At 40.7% G+C, this 19,657-nt stretch overlaps 1 protein-coding gene across 10 annotated transcripts in view; it reads right to left on the reverse strand.

The window, feature by feature from the left end:
* Window positions 1-19,657, reverse strand: part of PPFIA3 (PTPRF interacting protein alpha 3) — a 113,937-nt gene that overhangs the window by 42,479 nt on the left and 51,801 nt on the right. For 7 of the 10 annotated variants that reach the window (XM_072110268.1, XM_072110263.1, XM_072110262.1 and 4 more), the window contains 10 exons: window positions 19,436-19,510; window positions 19,268-19,348; window positions 17,059-17,280; window positions 16,794-16,940; window positions 15,222-15,356; window positions 13,962-14,045; window positions 13,143-13,274; window positions 11,713-11,775; window positions 5,676-5,755; window positions 2,402-2,549 (listed from right to left, as the gene is read on the reverse strand). In XM_072110268.1, the coding sequence (XP_071966369.1) occupies window positions 2,402-2,549; window positions 5,676-5,755; window positions 11,713-11,775; window positions 13,143-13,274; window positions 13,962-14,045; window positions 15,222-15,356; window positions 16,794-16,940; window positions 17,059-17,280; window positions 19,268-19,348; window positions 19,436-19,510 (1,167 nt within the window). The remainder of the gene's footprint in view (window positions 1-2,401; window positions 2,550-5,675; window positions 5,756-11,712; window positions 11,776-13,142; window positions 13,275-13,961; window positions 14,046-15,221; window positions 15,357-16,793; window positions 16,941-17,058; window positions 17,281-19,267; window positions 19,349-19,435; window positions 19,511-19,657) is intronic. The other 3 variants (XM_072110271.1, XM_072110269.1, XM_072110265.1) reach the window with 2 other exon arrangements.

A 19,657-nucleotide genomic window follows, 5' to 3' on the forward strand; every position in this document is an offset into this window, starting at 1 on the left:
GAGGGAATGGACAATAGTGATATTATTAATTGAGGCTGGGGGGACAAGAGTGGTGTATTTACATGGAACTGCAAGTTAGGAGGCTGTGGGTGGAGGGCTGTATTTACATGGGACTACAAGTTAGGAGGCTAGATGGACAGGATCAGTGTATTTACATGGGACTATATTGGAAGGATTCAAGGACTGCCTTTACTGTGGTAACAGAGCAGGGCAGTCTGTTATATTATTACCTCTGAGATCACTGGAAGCAGAGCATGAGAGGGAGGAGCTGTTACTGCAAACTGAGGGATCATTGGAGTAGTAGTATCCTGAGATAACTCTGCCTACTTTAGAAAGCCCACAATAGTTGGGGAATCATAAAAGAAAATTATTTAATCTCCAGTTTGTGATTAATGACATTGAGTTTTGTTGTATTCATTTATAGCAGTATTTTTTTAATCATTTTTCACATTCCCGGAATAACCCTTTAACCCGTGTGTTAGGAATCCATAGTTATCAGGAAAAGTGAAAAAATCTCTGTGGCATGCCTTCATTATATATCTTTAAAGGTCAGAGCTTTCCCTTTTAGAGCTACACATCTCCTGTTTCCCTTAACAGCCTAAGAAACCATTGTCTTTAGTTACCAATCTTGTAGTGCACTGTGCATGCATTTACATAGTGCTCTCATTATATTAACTATATAAAGCTGTATGCAGTGTGCTCCCTCTAGTGGCAGCTACAGGTAAAACTAAAAATGCATAAGACAGGACACATTTTCTGTGATAGTGTCAGGTAATGATATAATCCCTTACTACATGGGATCATATGTAATCAAGTTTTGAAATAATTTCTATTATTTCCTATGGGAAACTACAGAAACTTTATTGCCCACCTGTTTCCTCTGTACAGAGGAGGATGTAGGCCAGTTGCAGGACAGGATATGTCTATCAGCCATCCACCTTATTGGAACTGTACTAAAGAGTAAATTCCTGGCCAAGCTTGAATACTGACAGACATTTTCCTGTCATGCTGCTGTCCTTGATTCCCTGGGCTCATTTCATCTGCAAGCAGCCCATGCAAACAGATATTACTGCTAGCAGTGACATAGGATGTGAGCTGTTATCACTCCTAAGCCTGCTACACAAATTTATGTGTAAATTTATGACTTGTATTCCATGTACGGTTAAATATTTAATTAACAGTTAAATTGTGATCATGCAACACAAGGAAAACATGGATACTTACATCAGAGAAAGTCCAAGGAAATAGCAAAAAGAAGGAAAAAGAATGATTGTCACCAAAGCAAAAACAACTTTCAGCACTATTTGTACTATATGACTTTTTTATGCTTTCCTAGATGCACACCAAACGCAAAAAAAGAGGGTTGTCTATGATGGAGCATTCCTAAAGGGCCTTGGTATGTGTACACATTTCGCTACTACAATTCCTACAGAAGGGGAGATTTCTGTTGGAGCAAGGTACCTCTCAGCTACAGACAAAGCTGCATATGCTCTTCTCCTATTCACAAACCTCCTGCACTGGAGTCGGTCACAGTGCAGAAAACAAAACCACTGCCTATCAGAGTATTTTATGAAACTTGTTTAATGCACAAATTTCAATATTAATATACCATTAAGCTTTATCCTGTGGACACATAAAAAATGGATTGAAAAGTTTTGAACTAAGAGATGCGTACCATAAGTTAAAATTCCTGTATGTTATAATTGCCTGCATTTTGGGCAAGTTTGAGCAGATTGGTGGTTACAAAGATGCTTTCCGTTCATATCTAAGGGAGTAACAAAAATAACATACACGCTACCCCAACTATTTCTATAAGGCCCCTTCCACATGAACAGCCGTGTGCTAGCTGTAGCTTAACGTTTTCATACGGGTAGCATACGGCCATATTAGTTTCAATGGGCAATACAGCCCTCCATTTACATGGCCATATTCTCCACCGTACAAAGTGAGACATAAAAATAAAGAGCAGGATTTCCATTCAATATGCCCAGAAGAAGTCTATGGAAACATGTTGCATATGTGCTGCATACAGTTGTGCACCATATGCTGCCGTATATACGTGCAGTATCCAGGAACACCTGAACCAGTGGGAGGTGCGTTCTGTCAGCCAGCCTTCTGTATTTTATACGGATGCGGTACATATACAGTAAGATAAATGCACATACGGATGAAAAATGTCACATATATGCAAATTCATATGACACAGAAATACAGGACTGGAGAAATCATACTTTCATGTAAAAGGAGCAAAACTCATATAGCCTCAGATAGAAAGAGCTTTGTAAACACCCGAATACCTCTCATACTGAAATTTCATATCCTCCTGAAGTAGACCCCACTCTCCTAGTAGGGGATGTCTATGTCCTCTGAACATGCCTTAATGTATGCTAATACACAGTACCTTAGTGGGATCATCTTTTAATGCTGCCCAACGTCCTTTTTTGGGTCGTCTAATGACGGCGGTGCTGCTGTAGTGATCCATATGGCTGCCCATGGGTAGAGTTGGTGCCTGGGAGTAGCGCAGCTCTAGGGCACTGCCAGGGAGAGACCTGCAAATGAAAGGTGGTGCAATATTGAGCATGACTGTAATTCCATGATGAACCCTAGTTAGTAGCTTTCTGTTCTTTCTTTGTAGACAAGTACAAACATGCAAAATGTGATGCACATGCTTCAATTGGTCCAAAACTGTAGAATTTACACAGTGACTTCAATGACAGACAAAAAGTACGGTATTCTGGGCCTCTACTTCAAGCCCATGTTCCTGCAGCCTCACACTATTGTAATGTCAAATGGGAAATAAATTTAATTGGTATAATTGAATTAAATGAGAATCGAGTGTGAAGCTGACGGAACAAAATGACTGACAGCGAAGACAGTAGGATGCAGTGCAATCCAGAAACATGTTCTTTGTAGTGATGCAGATTTATCCCTTCAAAATGTGTTCTCCGTGATAGGAAGCTTAGGACAAGTGTCACACACAAAAGACATAGACACCAAGACAAACAGGCCACAGCCTAAAACATCTGAGCTGCAGTCTACATCCACTCCTTCTATTGGACAAGCAAACTAGTCGGGTACACACTTACAAAAGGAATAGTTGAAGCAGATACTTGTGGAGTGCGGTCATATAAGGGAAAAGATAGAGTGCAGCAATGAATAGAAGGGTATTTAAAAGACACAAGGCAAAGATAATATATCATACTTGAACACTCTGTTTAGAAGCACCTTGAATAAATGGACATTTGTAGAACTATTTTAACTGCCCAGAGACAATCTCAAACTATTGCAAAGTCTTTTGATTAAACTCAATTTTCATTTTTCTCCCAACTCTGGGCAGAACCATGCATTACTATATGGTCAGTCCCTGGGTTTCGTGCAATATAGGTTATATAGGTTTGTATGTAAGTCGGAAAAGGTATAATTTATAATTGTTATGCCTGCCACATTTTTTTTTTTATCACTGTGACATTTGGATTTCCAAAATTTTGTGCTGTCATAGGATAAAGGATTAGCAATGAAGCTTCATTACAGACACCTTGCAGTTGATCATTGCAGCCTGGGAAACATCGATGTCAATGTCAATAACTAGGGGTCATCTGTAAGTCAGGTGTTTCGTAAATCGGGGACTACCTGTAGTAACCGTCTATAGACAAATCCTTTGTGAAGTGTAATCCTGCAGTCTTGTGTTATTCCTTTTTATTTGTCCTTGTAGTTCAGAAGAAGAGGAGTCATGTAAGCAAGATAACACTACTTAATAAAGTTTGGTTTTACACAGCTGTGTGTTTCCATATCACAAAGATACACCCAAACCCATAGGATGGATTTACATATGTAAAAAAGTGATGAAGCCAATTCTTTTAATTCAATATGTTGAGAGAGTTCCAGGGGCAAAGGGACAAATAGAGGGTTTTAAAGGATGCCCTGCAATATGATCTACACCATAGAAATACCCCCTATGGAAAAAATTTACTGGAAAACAGTATGAAAAATAGCTCAGAACACTGAAGTAGATTTAACATCAAATAAAGATGATACAATCACCTTCTATTGCTGAACAGAAGCCCAGTTAGATCAGTTAAAGGGATGCACCAGAATCTGTATTGCCCCGTCCAGTTAACAGACGCTTCTAGTGCAGAGTGAACCCAGCACAGGCCAGGGCCACACAATACTGCACAAGGCACAGCACCAGTGGGGTAACACAGTGTGGTCAAATAAGTTGCCACCCCGCATTGAAGTGCTCTGTGTAATAGGCAACATGGCAGTTTTAACCGATTCCAACACAGAAAATCAGAATGCAAAAATTCCCCAAATCTAATACCATTATTTTCAATGCAAGAAAGTCATATCCTGGCAGATTGCCAGAGAAACTGGCAAATAGAAAGCAACAGAGGTAGAAACTCAAGGATTAGCCTTAGATTCTACTGCAAAGACAAAATACTTTTCTGATCCCTTGGGTATTTAACGATAAGCATCCTTTCATCTACTGTTATATCCATAATTCAATGCATTCTGAATTGTCTCTGTACAGACTGTGCCAACCCCAGCAGGGGTGAACCCAAACTCTATGCTGCCTAAGGTGAGCTATAGAATGGGGCCCCTCCCATCTAATGCAGTAGAAATATAGCAGTTTTTTGTTTCAGTAGGTGGGTACTCTATGCAGTGTCTTAATCTTGTATTGCCATTGGGTGTGAAGTACAGGCGGTCCCCTACTTAAGGACACCCGACTTACAGACAACCCATAGTTACAGACGGACCCCTCTGCCCACTGTGACCTCTGGTGAAGCTCTCTGGATGCTTTATTATAGTCCCAGACTGCAATGATCAGCTGTAAGATGTCTGTAATGAAGCTTTATTGATAATTCTTGGTCCAATTACACCAAAAATTTTGAAACTCCAATTGTCACTGGGGCAAAAGAAAATTTTTTTTTCTAGAACTTCCATTATAAAATATACAGTTTCGACTTACATACAAATTCAACTTAAGAACAAACCTCCAGACCCTATCTTGTATGTAACCCGGGGACTGTAACACTATTTTGAAGTGTCAGGGCCGGCTTTATAGCAACTGAATGCTCCCGTGATGCTTCAACCTGTAGGTAGTGCTGCCTGAGGCAAGGGGCTCAACTCACCTCATGGCTGGTGCAGCCCTAAACTCCGATTTATTCCTATGTAAATGAGTCCCATAATATTGTGTAATTCAACAGTCTCAGTATAGTCACATTTTGAGCTCCTCACCACACCTTACAGAGAAAAACAATACTCCTAAAACCAATGTGAACTAAACCTAAGGGTGAAGACACATGTGGCGTTTTTAGGCCGTTTTTTGGGCCGTTTTTACTAAGTGCGTTTTCAGATCGTAAAAAAAATGCATGCGCTAAAAAACGCATCAGTTTTTTTAAAAAGCATGCGTTTTTGAAAATGTATGCGTTTTTGCCCATTTTTAATTGCGCAAATTCAGAAAACCGGACAAAAATGCATGAGTTTTCAAAAAACGGATGCATTTTTTAGCACATGCGGTTTTTACGATCTGAAAACGCACTTAGTAAAAACGGCCCAAAAACGGCCTAAAAATGCCACGTGTGTCTTCACCCTAAGTATGATTTAATTCTGATCAAACATGGGGGTCTACATTAACCTTGTGCTTCCTAAACGGTCCAAATGACAAAATGATTCACCTGGAGTAAGTGGATGAGGGTCGTCCTCGGAGTTGATCTATTTCTAACTGCATGCGTTCAATCTCGGTCACTAGCTGCTCCTGCAGAAGAAAAACAGGACAACACTTACAAAAGGCACCAGGCATCATTTAGTAGACTTCACATTTTTCCAGCAAAAGTCCTTTAACCCCTTAACGCTGAAGCCACTTTTCACCTTCCTGACACGGCCCATTTTTTAAAATCTGACATGTGTCTATTTAAGTGGTTATAACTTTGGAATGCTTTAACATATCCAGTTGATTTTGAGATTGTTTTTTCGTGACACATTGTACTTCCTGTTGGTTGAGAAATTTAATCAATATATTTAATATTTATTTATGAAATAAATGGAAATTTGGCAAAATTTTTGAAAAAAACAATGTTTTCCAAATTCTAAATTTTCTACTTTTTGGAAAGTTGGTCATATCACTAAAATAACTTGATAACTAACATTTTCCATATGTCTGTTTTAACTTGGCATCATTTTTCAAACATCTTTTCCTTTTTTTAGGATGTTAGGAGGCTTATAACTTTAGGTGCAATTTTTCAGATTTTCACAAAAATCATCAAAACCTACTTTTGGAGGGTCAATTTAGTTAGAAGTGACTTTATAAGGCCTACATGACAGAAAACCCCCACAAATGACACCATTTCAGAAACTACACCCCTCAAAATATTGAAAACAACCTTTGGGAATTTTGTTAACCCTATGAGCGTTTCATGAGGGTGAAAGATAAATGAAAGTGAAATCACAGAAATGTAATTTTATCTTACTATAGATTCATTGAACACTAAAATTTGCACCTTCACAATGGGTTAAAAAGGAAAATGCATTTTACAATGTTGAGGGCAATTCCTCCTGAGTATGCCAATACCCATTTTGTCACTGTACCCTGCTGTACGGGCACAGGGGGGCACTTGGAATGGAAAGAGCGTTGTTTCGTTTTTGCAGGGCAAATATGGCTGAAAACGTTTTCATGTGTCAGGATGCATTTGGAAAGCCATAATGGTACCAAAACAGAGGAAAGCCCCAACAAGAGACACCATTTTGGAAAGTACACCCCTTGGAGAGTTTAGCAAGGTGTAATTTGTGTAGTTGCCCCAACAGGTGTTTGATTCAATTAGGCCGCAAAAGGGAAAAAAGGTGAAAATTTTCTCAAAAAAGTCACTTTTACCCCAAATTTTTGTAAGCCACAAGGGATAAAAGATGAAACAACCCCCATAAATGTGTAAAACTATTTCTCCTAAGCACAGAACTGCACCACTTTTTCATATAAAGTGTTGTATGGGTACACAGTAGGGCTCAGAAGGGAAAGAGGGGCGTTGGCCTTTTAGAAGCCAGATTTGACAATCATCCTTTACATGTGTCAGGATGCATTTGGAGAGCCCTAGTGGTACCAAAACAGAGGGGAACCCCAACAAGTGTCACCATTTTGGAAAGTGCACCCTTTGGAGAATTTAGCAAGGTGTAATATATGTATTTTCCCCTACAGGTGTTTGCTTCAATTAGGTCCCTAAAAGGAAAAATATGAACATTTTCCCAAAAAAGTCACTTTTACGGCTATTTTTTGTATCCCATAAGGCATTAAAGATAAAACAACCCAAAAAAAATGTGTACTAGCATTTCTCCCGAGTATAAAATTGCCCCACACATGCAAATAAAATGTTGTATGGGTACGCAGTGAAGCTCAGAAGGGAAAGAGGGGCGTTGTCCTTTTAGAAGCCAAATTTGACAGACATCCTTTACATGTGTCAGGATGCATTTAGAGAGCCGTAGTGGTACCAAAACAGAGCGGAACCCCAACAAGTATCACCATTTTGGAAAGTACACCCCATAGAGAATTTAGCAAGGTGTAATATGTGTATTTGTCCGTAAAGTTGTTTGATTTCATTAGGACTTAAATAGGAAAAAGGTGAAAATTTTCTTATAAAGGTCATTTTACTCCTAATTTTTTATAGCCACAAGGGATAAAAATATGTAATAACCCCCCAAAATGTGTAAACCTATTTCTCTCGAGTGTAGAAGTACCCCACATGTGTATATAAAATGTTGTATGGGCGCACAGTAAAAGGGAAGGGGGATGTTTGCCTTTTAGAAGCCAAATTTGACAGAAATGTTTGACATGCATTTGGAGAACCCTAGTGGTATAAAACAGATAAGAATCCGAAAAGTGACCCTAATTTTTGAACGCACACCCCTTAGAGAATTTTGCAATGTGTAATATATGTATTTGCCCCTACAGGTGAATGATCCTATTAGGCACTAAACATTAAAAAGGTGAAAATTTTCCTATAAATGTCACTTTACCCCTAATTTTTGTAAGCCACAAGGGATAATACATTAAATAACCCCGAAAAAGGTGTAAAACTATTTCTCCCGAGTGTAGAAGTACCCCACATGTGCATATAAAATGCTTTATGGGCGCACAGTAGAGGAAAAGAGGGATGTTTGTCTTTTAGTGGCCAAATTTGACAGAAATCCTTCACATGTGTCAGGATGCATTTGGAGAGCCGTAGTGGTACCAACACAGAGGAAAACTCGAAAAGTGACCCTTATTGTTGAATGTACACCCCTTGGGGAATATAGCAAGGTGTAATATGTGGTGTAGGGTAATACACGTGGTGAAATGAGCATTTTGAACATACAGGTGGTTTCCAAATATGATGTGCAACGGAGTCCAAGATGGAAATTGCAATTATTTCTGCAAAGTTCAGTGCCCGTTATGTGGCGCCCCTTATGAAATAATGGAGGGGTATAGGGAGCAACGGGACATAACAGTTGTTACAATTATTCATTTTACCTAAATGAATTCACAACAGCTTGGGCGTGAATTGTGAATGTCTAGTGTATAAGGAGGTAGAATATACCAGGGGACCAACTAAACTTTTGTCACTCTGGAGTTGTCGCAGGTCTCTTAGTAGTATGTAGTGTCCATCCTTAGTATGTAGTGTCCATCCTTAGTATATAGTGTCCATCCTAAATCCTGTTTTGGAACAGACTCTTTATTGAGTCCTACCTTTAGAAGCAGCAGAATTCACCGGGAAAATGCTGTCCTAGAACATCTAAACCAGAGGTACTGGGGCCCCGTCCTTCTTGTCCCAATATTAGTTTCCTAATACCTTCCTCTAGAAAACGGAGAAATGATACGGCAGGACATGCACATTGGAACAGCTCGTAAGAGTTGTACAGCGTAATCTGTACAATGTGCACGGCCAGCGCTTTTGTACCAAATCTTCGTTTTCGTATGGAAATTATCGCCAAGTGTTGCTCTTATTCACCCTAGCGATGCCCATTGTGACGAATATTGCTGCTTTTGGCTGGACCAAATCGACCAGCCAATAGCGGCAAACATGGACAGAGGGGGGAAACAAAACCCTCTGGACCGCAAGGCAAAATTGGTGGCAGTCAGGAACAGCCGCCACCCTGCCCCGATCACCGTGTCTACAGACATGGTGACCGGTATTACTGACGTCATAAGTAAATTCGCTTCTATTGGCTGGTCTGAATTGATGAGCCAATAGCAGCGATCATGAACTGGGGGTGTGGGGGGGACGGAACCATTCTGGTCCATGGGGCAGGATGGATGGCTGTCAGGAACAGCCGCCATCTTGCCCCGATCACTGTGTCTGAACAGTGTTGGCAAGTCACTACCTGCCGCACCGTTCTATAACAACGCGCGTTGGGAATTTAAGCAATTTAGACAAATAAGGGCTTATTTTTTGCGGGACGAGATGCACTGTAAAAAAAACCTTCATTTTAGTGGGTTTTTAGTTTATTGAAGCAATTTTATTAACTTTTTACATGTGGAGGAAAATAAAATCATCAATTCTTGCTTTGGATTTTTAGCATTTTTTGGGGGGGTGTTCACTGTAGCATAACAATGATATATTATCTTTATTCTACGGGTCACTACGATTACGGTGCTACCTCATTTATATAGTTTTATTTATATTTGTCCAATTTTATTGAAGGAAAACTAGAATAGAAAAAATTGCATTGTTTTAGTATTTCCATTTTTATAGCAGCATAACTATAGTATTTTTTGATTGACGGAGCTGGTTGTGAGCTTATTTTTTGCGTAAAAAGTAGTTCTTTTCAGTGGTATCATTTTTGGGCTTGTAACATTTTCGGATCACTTTTTAGAACATTTTTTGTAAAGCAATTTGATAAAAAGTTTTAATTTTTGGCAAGTTTTTTGGGTTTTTTTTCTACCACGTTCACCGAGCGGGTCCAATTATGATTAGGATTTATTGTACAGATTGTTACGGACGCAGCGATACCAAATAAGTGGGTTTTTTTTGTGATTTAGTGTTTTTTATACTTTATTACTTGTGTACAGGGAAATGTGGTGTTTGTGGGGACTTTCACTTTCTTTTATTATTTATTTTTATTAAAAAAAAACTTTATTTATTGTTTTAACTTTTTTTTACAGTAACTGACATTTTAGCTTGAACAAGTGATCTTCTGATCACTTGTTCAAGCTCTTATACAGGTTACACAGTGCAATACAGAAGTATTGCACTGTGTAATGTAAGACACTGAGCATGCTGCGCATGCCCAGTGTCTTACAGCCGGGTCCTGCCAGGAGGCACGGACCCGGCTTCCGGATCAAGATCGCGCAGCCCCGGGCACCGGCAGTCCCGGGGCTGCGATCGGAGCTGCGGACCCCCCCGGTAAGCGTCGCGGGGGGGTCCGATTCCCTTGCAATGCCTTTTAAATGCCTCTAACACGCCGCGGTCAGCACGACCGCGGCGTGTTAGGGGTTAACACCCGCGATCGGAGAAATCTCCGATCACGGGTGTTAGAGGCGGGTGCCAGCTATAATATATAGCTGACACCCGCAGCTTCTGGCGCTGGCTCCGTTCAGGAGCCGGCGCCAGAAGCTTGACGTAATAGTACTGCATTTTGCGGGAACGCACCTCCCGCCATGCAGTACTATTACGTCAAATGTCGGGAAGGGGTTAATTTTGTGATTAATTTGACTATTGTAGGGGCACTCATAGATCCAAGGACCATGACTGTGGTAATCTTCTTCTATCTGTTATCTATGGCCTCCTTCCTTATGAAAACTACTTTTGCCAGAGCCCCACAGTGCTGCAGATTCACAGGCTGTTAGTGAACTCCCTGCTCTCGCCCTCCTTCTGCCTGTGTAATCTTGGAGCTGGAAGTGCAGGGGGAAGGGAGACCTCTGCTCATTGTGACTGCGAGGTCCAAGGGTGCGGTCACATATCGTGTCTAACGCATGTGTGTAAAATCGGATTGCAACAGATGAAGAGAGATTTGTCTAATTAAGCAGTTGTTAACATTTGCATTTACAAAATGCAAATGTTAACGCTCACATTAATGCATGTATTAACAAACACATGTGTTAACGTCACCTTAATTGTTGCGTTTTGTAAACACAAATGTTAACAGGCGTTTAATTAGGCATCTCCCTCTAACTGGTGGAATGCATTTTGAAACGCATACGTTAGACGCAACGTGTGACTGCATCCTAAGTGACCCGCTACAGCTCCAATCAACAGCCCTTAAACCGCCATGTACAAAAAAAAAAAAAAAAAAAAAATCGCTAAAAGTGCCCCAATCATTAAAGCTTTTTTTCAGGCCGTGTCATTAACGAGTTAAGGAGCAACCGTAAATCCAAATGGTCAGAACAAAGTGCAACTAATCAAGAACACGGGGTTACAAAATTTGGTAGTGTATTTATGGTTATATATGTAACCATTTGTCTAAAATAAACATTACATAATCACATAGTGATAATATATATGCCATAGGTTATATACTCCAGTCACATCCATAGCTGCAATAACGGCAAAACAATATCATATGAGGGCTACAACCAACGATCATGTTTAACATTAAAGTTGTACTCAAAATCGATGCCCTCCCCTCATATAGGTAATTTATATGAATTAGTGGTGCCCTATATGATAATGGTCAAAATCCAGAAGAAACCCCTATGTTATCTAATGATATTATTCTAGTTTTATAGTCTGTGCAGCTTCTGATACAAACCTTATTGAGGAGAAGCTCGTCCTGCAGTTTTTTCATGTTAGCTATCTCTTCTGAGAGAGTATTCTAAGAGAGGAAGCAAGCAAAAGGAGAAGACAGTAGGTGGTGAATATATAGTGAGTAGAGGACACGCATAGGGAAGATGGCCAAGAAAGCTGGTTACTGAGACAGAAGGTGAGGGTTAGCTGTGAATCAGCTGGCAAGAAAATTATAGGGTGATCCAGTTATTTTGAGTTACCCTCATTCCACAGGATAGGAGATGACCTGCAGATTGAAAAGGAGTCCCCTGTCCCTCCGAATTAAAGCAGCAGCAGCTTCATTAATTTCCAGTAAGCACCAGTACTCAGACCCACAGGCAAGTTCTCCCCTATCTTGTAATATGTAACTGGGATACCCCTCCAATACTATATATACACATTGCTCAATACATACATCCATAGTTCCTAGATCCATATTTCTAGGAATCTGTAGTGTGCATACTGCCACATGGACAGGAAATCTACTGAAAATTGTAATGGGATGGAGCTAAAACCAATTCTTTCCAATGGAACAAGGTGGGACCGTAAATCTTAACAAGGTTTTAGTAAGGTTAGTAAATTTATGAAATATTCTGAAGTAGTGTTCTCAGGTAAGGCCGGACACTGTTCTGTTCCATACTAATACTATTCACCTATTGGGTCTGCATGTATGTGTCTACTTAACCCTATAATGATATATGATGTGCATATGTATATGCCAACTATAATAAATGTACAGGGCAGGCAAATTGGGTGTCAGCTACAGTATGTGCAACATATGTTTATGAAGACGAGTTCTGTCTGTTTGCTATTGTCACAATGTACAAATTTCTACCAGGAGTAACGTTAACAATACAGGGTGGATATATAGCTGCACTGACTGAATGTACAAGAATAGGCAAGTATGCAGTATATATTATATTCACAAAAGGACATATTCACAAGTTTAACCTCTTCCCACCAGCATGGTGTACTATTACATCATAATGTTGGCTAGGGTGTGTGGATCGACCAGAAGCTACCGCTAACCAATTTGTGCCAGCACCTGTCATATGAGGCCCCCCCGGGTTGGGCACATGGGCGATTCCCCCACTCCCAGGAACTTAATGGGAGCAGCCAATCGTTGCCTGACTCAATTGCTGTAACGGTCAGGAGGCTCCAAGGCATGGCATTTTGAGGAAGGATGTAATAGGAATGCAATATATTTATAATATACGGTTCTATAATTCTGGTTTCTATTCCATATAAAATTAAATTCTGTATCAATGTGTCCTAAACTGAATCTCTGGATCTCAGTGAAATCATTCATTTAAAAGGAACATCTTGCTGCTTGCAGCTTTCCCAAGGCTCATGACTGTCACAAGCTACTGCAACGTAAACGTAGAATAATGAAAAGAGCTTATGGCCTGGACTTACCTTCTCCTCAAGGGCTCCCATCCTCTCCTTAAGATGCAACTGCAGTCTTTCATTAGATTCAGACAGGAGTTTATCGACAGTCTCCGACAGACGTTTATTGTGTTCATCATTCATTTTCTCCCTTTGACGGGCCTGTAGGAGATGGTAGACGTTTAGCAGGCAGAAAGAGGAGTACAAACTAACATAGCCAGTCTGAGCCCAAACCATGGACCAGCCAATGTTTAGTGGAGCTAGACGACTGATGTGAATAAGGTTATTAGGAAAAAGAATACTTGGGTATGTTAAAGGTTACATGCCCTATATTCTTCTTTGGCGTTAAGCCACCACCAAATGTGTCCAACGGCAGCTCACTCCCCTCTCCCCATAAAGAGCCCATAAATGCACCGAGAATGCATGTGTATTAGATTAAAAAGCTGATTCTCAAAACAGACTAGATAGTATAGTAAGTGCCTAATGCCATATGATAAATCTGGTGTAGTTTAATAGTGTCTAGTCTAACTCTGCATATCCTATTAGTTGGATTAATTTCAACAAAAGGTATATAATTTTTGCCATGAAACTACGCCCCTTTTCAGGCCATGGCCTTCCCTCGTACTAGTTGTAACAATGTCTTAAATAAATATGGTGCAAAATTTATTTGTAAATGGATGAAAATTTCTACCCTATGTCTACTGTGTGGGACAACAACCTACTTTGTGCATGGTGTAAGGGCAAGCAGGTGCTAGACAGTAGGCCTGGAGGAATGGAGCAGAATGTAAAATAGGAATCCATGTGCTGAAATGGGGACTAGGATTCAGTTGGATTGGTTGCACCACCTACCCTCTGTAGCTCCTGGTTCTTCTCCTCTAGTTGGGCTTCAAGTTGACGGAGCCTTTCTTCAAAATTTCCATGTCTCTCCTCTGCCTGGTCACACAGGGATATTAAATAGAAAAAAAAACAAACTCAAAGATAACTAATATCACAGATAATGCAATAGTGATAGTTAATGCTCATACCGGTAGATATAGATTATGTGTGTAGGCTGCCTTACTACTTACCGTACTTAATTTGTAAGACTTTTCATGGTGCTTGTTGCACCTTACACAGTTTGCAATTGTCTATTTTTCTGCAGTTTTCCCTGAGTTATCACCTTCATCCAGATGTGAAAGTTGCAACTTTTGTTTAAAAAGTCACAAAATAACTCTACAGCTGCCCCTGATCAGGTGTAGACATTAGCAAGAAAAGTCCCAAAAACAGACTGGCAAAACCGGGCTTATGATACATGTGCCCCAGTGTGTGCAACTAGTGCACATTCAATAGAAAAAAAGACATCTCCGTTCATCAATTTTCTCACCATCTTCTCACAATTGCATTTGTCAGCCTCACTGCGTGCGTCAATCTACCAGGTATACATCATTTCTCTTAGTAATAATGCTTTATTGCTCTAGTAATCCAGGAAATGGCTTGTAGTTGTATCCTGGTCATGGTGCTCTAGGGTCCAAGTTTAGCACCGCCACATAGGGATTAAGCAAGATTATATATGTAGTATGTAGAGGGAATATGACGGCCTAAGACTGGAATACCTGTAGAAAGGGTTACTGTACGTAAATAAATAAGCAAAAAATGTACAGTAAAAGCTCCTTGAGCAGACTGGCCAATTTTGCACAGCAAATTTAGTTTTTTGAAGGTGTGGGTTTTTCATAGGGGGACTGCTTCCATAAAGTATAATGGCGTAAAAAAATTTGGATACTGAAAAAAAAGTGAGAGGATCTTCTCAAAAGGATTGTCTTTTGGAGAGGTTTTACTGTATATGACTCCTACACAGAAGCACATCATTGCTTAGATTGACACATGAAGCTTAGCGATGAGACATAGGGCAGTGATCTCCAAGCTATACACATTTGAGATCTTATGTTCTTAAAATAATAATATTTGCATTCATGTGTCATTTGTATTTGCCACTTTCCAAGTCATTCAAAGACTCCTTGTATAATTCTAAAAGAGAATTTGGTCATTTACCACAATGAATAAGCTATGGAGCCCTCTCAACGCTCTACCCCTGCTGTGCCCTCTGATTAGGCAGCATGTAAGTATAGATACCTTGCTGAGAGCTGCCACTCGCTGCGCCAGCTGAGCCTCTATCTCCGGTAAGGTCTCCGCTTTCTGAAGAGTCTGTTGCAGTTTCTGCTTGGCATCTTCCAGCCACTCCTGCAGCTGGCGATTCTTCTCTTCACTCTGTAGAGGGAAGTCACCAATAACTAGTAAGGTAAGGGGACTGCCATAAATCTGTCCTGCTTAGAAATTACCCAATTTTCCTTGCAGTGAGCATACAGACCAATAGCTCAGTAAAGACTGTCCAGTCCAAATCTCTGGCCATTTACTAGGAACCCTGCATTTACTCTAGGGTCATACTCCAATGAGTTCACTTTCCATCTACTGTACATCAGCAGCAGACAACCTATAGGACTCCAGAGAGGATCCCCCAATCCTTATCGATGTAGGTCTCCAGAAAATGAGAATAATACTGTGTATATTTATCTACTTAATATAAGGAACACCAAAGCTCTTCATAATGCCGCACCCCCTACATATCCTCTCTTATCTCAGTCTATCATCCATCTCATGCTCTTCAATTCGCCAGTAATCATAGATTATTCTCTTTCTTAATTCAAACCTCCCACTCAAGTCTCCAGGACTTCTTCCGAGCTGCACCAATTCTCTGGAATGCCCTACCCCGGGCTATCAGACTAATACCCAACCTCCTAAGCTTCAAACATGCTCTTAAAACCCATTTATTTAAGCTGGTCTATCACACTCGCTAACTGCATGCAACTTTAACTCTCTCTTTATTAACCAATTCTGGGTACTCCCCCCGTCTGCTTTCCAGAAAATGCCTGGTACCAAGCTTCAGGCTTCTCTGCAATTCCATTGCCTTTGTATAAAAGTTGGCGGCTGATGGCTGGTTCAAGCAGCAGCATTTTATTAAATTATTTTTATTCCATTCACTTATAAAAATGGCTGGACCATTGTACAAGCTCTTATACCTCTTGCGAGCAGGGTCCTCACTCTCTCACACTATTGTTTCCTATGACTGTTATTATTCTGAAATGTAATATTTTATTTGTATATTTGCCCCAGAATCTGTAAAGCACTACAGAATTTGATGGCACTATATAAATAAAGATCATTATTATTATGTGTTGGATAATTGAATTGTTTAGTAGTGACTGACCAAAATGTAATAAAAGAAAATACCTAGTTAAGAAACTACCGATTCCAGTACAGGAAATTTCTTGTAAAAAGAATCTTTTATTTAAGACCTTCATCAGTTAACCAGAGCAGAGTCTCTCGCTTTGGAGGACCCTGCCTGTTGATGTGTGACTTGTTCAGCCCATTATTTCAGAAGGCAGCATGCAATACTTCATTTTCCCTGTCATGTGACTGCAGGGAAATGGAGCGCTTGCTACTATGTTCCTGCTCGGATTATAACCCATCCTTTGACATATGAGAACTCTGTGATGAGCTAATTGATCGTAAAATATAGGCATGTGCCTAAAAGCCGTGGGTTGTCTTGAGGTAAAGAAGAGCCCGCTGTGACTCCTCTGATCTCTGTGAAAATTATTATTAACTATTATTACTAATGTGGACCATCTAACTTCTGCTATACATTACCTGTCTGTAAAGGGAATCTTTACTGGCAAGCTCATTCTCCAACTTGTCATTGACATCATGGAGTGAAGTGGCTTCTCTTTGTGCACTAAGGTAGCGTTTTTCTAAGGTGGTAATCCGTTCTTCCATATCTTCCCTTTGTGCCAGAGCCTAATATTAGAAAATAGAAGTACAACTATAAAAAGTAGTTCATGAATAGATGTATTATGCAATGAAGAATGGAGACACTATGAAGTTAAAGCTCACAATATGAATTTCACCTCCTTACCTCTTTGAGATCACGCTGCAGTTTAGCGCTAACCTCCTCAGATTTTATAAGATCTTTTTGTGCAGTGTTTAACTCTTCCTCCAGTTCAGCCATTTGGCGGCACATCATGGTCAAGCGTTCCTTCAGCTGACATAGCTCTAACCTTTGCTTCTCCACCATCTCTTCCAGTTCAGTTTCCCTCCCCCCTCTAAGGTCATGGTGAGTGGAGCCATTCAGGATAGTCTAAAAAATCATGAGAACAAAAATGTCAATTCAATCAATTCACTTCCATGTGACAGTGTTTTATTGGAATATCCATTCATATTACTGAGAAGAGTAGTGCAGGTAAAGGCAAGTGCACCAAAGTAGCCGAGCCAGCATTAGATGAAGTAAAGATTAAAGCATGATGCCTCTAAGACCTGCTAGGATGTTAGGATTATACTTGAGACCCTAAAATAAATTTTGTTAACTCAGATCTCATCCTTCCCAGAAGTCATACTCTGAGAATCTGTTTGATTAAGTCTTTAAAAGGAACTTGCCATTCAAAATATATCCTTTATTTAAAGGGAACCTACCACCCCGATTCTACCTATAATGGTAGATCGGGTGGTAGGTGGATGAATGGTACTGGAGGATAGCCCTTTTTTGGGCTAATCCTCACGCCCCGGCTATCTTTTAGAAAACTTTAATTTTATATTTTTTTAAGCGGCCGGACATGAAGCTACACGTCGCGGCTACTCCACGCCCCAGTAGCCTCTTTTCTCTGCTTACAATTTCATCTTCGGCGCACAGCTCTTTGCCGAGTCCCCGGCATCTGCGGCGTTCTGAAATGGTAGGCGGAGAAAAGAGGCTACTGGGGCATGGAGTAGCCGCGACCTGTAGCCTCATGTCCGGCTACTCCACGCCCCAGTAGCCGCTTAAAAAAATTTACATATCCGCAGATTAAAGTTTTCTAAAAGATAGCCGGGAATTGACATCCCATTCATCCACCTACCACCCGATCTACCTTTATTAGTAGTACCTTTAATACTATGATTAAAAAGCAGTGCCCATATTCCTAAATGGTTCCCTAAAAATGCATTTGTAAACTTATATGCAACTCACCTTAGATGAGTCCAATGATAATAATGGTGTACTGCATATGCAGTTGCCTCCCTAGTCTTGATTGACAGGTCTCACTGCTGCTCAACAATACTGGGGCAGATTTACTTACCCAGTCTCTTCGCGATCCAGCGGGGCGTTCTGTGTGGAGGATTCGGGTCTTCCGGCGATTCACTAAGGCAGTTCCTCCGACGTCCACTAGGTGTCGCTGCTGCGCTGAAGTTCATCGGAATGCACTGAAGTACACCAAGCCGGGCAGGGTACAGGTAAGCGCGTGTCCAGCGACCCTTTTTTTCTTTTAAAATGCGCCGGTTTTTCCGAATCCGTCGGGTTTTCGTTCGACCACGCCCCCCCCCATTTCCGTCGCGTGCACCCCGGCGCCGATGCACCACAATCCGATCGCGTTCGCCAAAAACTCAGGGCAATTCAGTGAAAATCGGCACAAAACTGAAAAATTCGGGTAACCCACCGTAAAACCGCGAATCGGGCCCTTAGTAAATTACCCCCACTGTGTCAAATGTTTTACAAAAGGTACTTAGGTACTTTACCCCCTAAAATTTCCAAAACATACCCCATGTTTTTATCCGATCACAAGAAATCACTGGAGCCTCCATGGAGGCACGGGGAAAACTGGAAGTCCATGGAGGCATGCTGTGATTTAAAGTTATCAGATACATACAAGAGGTTGATTTAGCAAATGTAAGGGGTAAAGAACCTTAGATGACATCAACCAGGTCACATGCGAAGGAGATGCTGGACTTGGCCGAGGAGGCCATGCCTCTTCTAACTCGCAGCTGTATGCCAGGTAAGATAACAAAGTTCATTTTATGGGGATGTGAGGGAAACCATTTTTAGCTAAAAGAAGGGTGTCATTGAAGTTAATAAAGCTCTATGGAAACTTGTCACTAACTGCATTTGTAAAAAAAAAAATTGTGGGGACGGGTTCCCTTTAAACTGGAGAGTTATCTTATCACTTCCTTTTATACATGAAAGAAAATTTATCCATCACCAAAACTTCATTGCAGTTAGTCTGAGAGACAGGTACTAAGGTAAAAGACCTGTAAGCTCCATCATGCAGCAAATTGCAATTTCATTCTCCTAAAAAAAAATATTGCTATGGGATCCTTACAGAACTCTGCGAGTCCCCATCTTTACTGCCGTCATCGATTCCTGACCTCCTCCTTGCAAGCTGTTCTCGTAGTGAAAGAGACTGGAAGAAGAGGAGGAGAGGCAGACATTACAACTCCTACACACTACATCAGGATTCAGTCATGACTAACAAACTCACAATGCTTACCTCTTGACCGGACATTTCCAGCTCTTCCTCCAACACCGCCACTCTTTCCAGGGCCACACGGAGGCGCTCCCGAACCTGTTGTATGTAAAGGGGGAAAAAATGGGTTGCAATGGTTTATGAATAAAAGCCTGCTTGCTTGAACTATAAAGAGCAAAAAGGGGCTATGGGCCAGGGACCTCCAATCAGGCCAGGACCATAACCAGTGAATACAGCAGCATTGAT

Source organism: Engystomops pustulosus, chromosome 6 (assembly GCF_040894005.1).
Source record: "Engystomops pustulosus chromosome 6, aEngPut4.maternal, whole genome shotgun sequence".
NCBI lineage: Eukaryota > Metazoa > Chordata > Amphibia > Anura > Leptodactylidae > Engystomops > Engystomops pustulosus.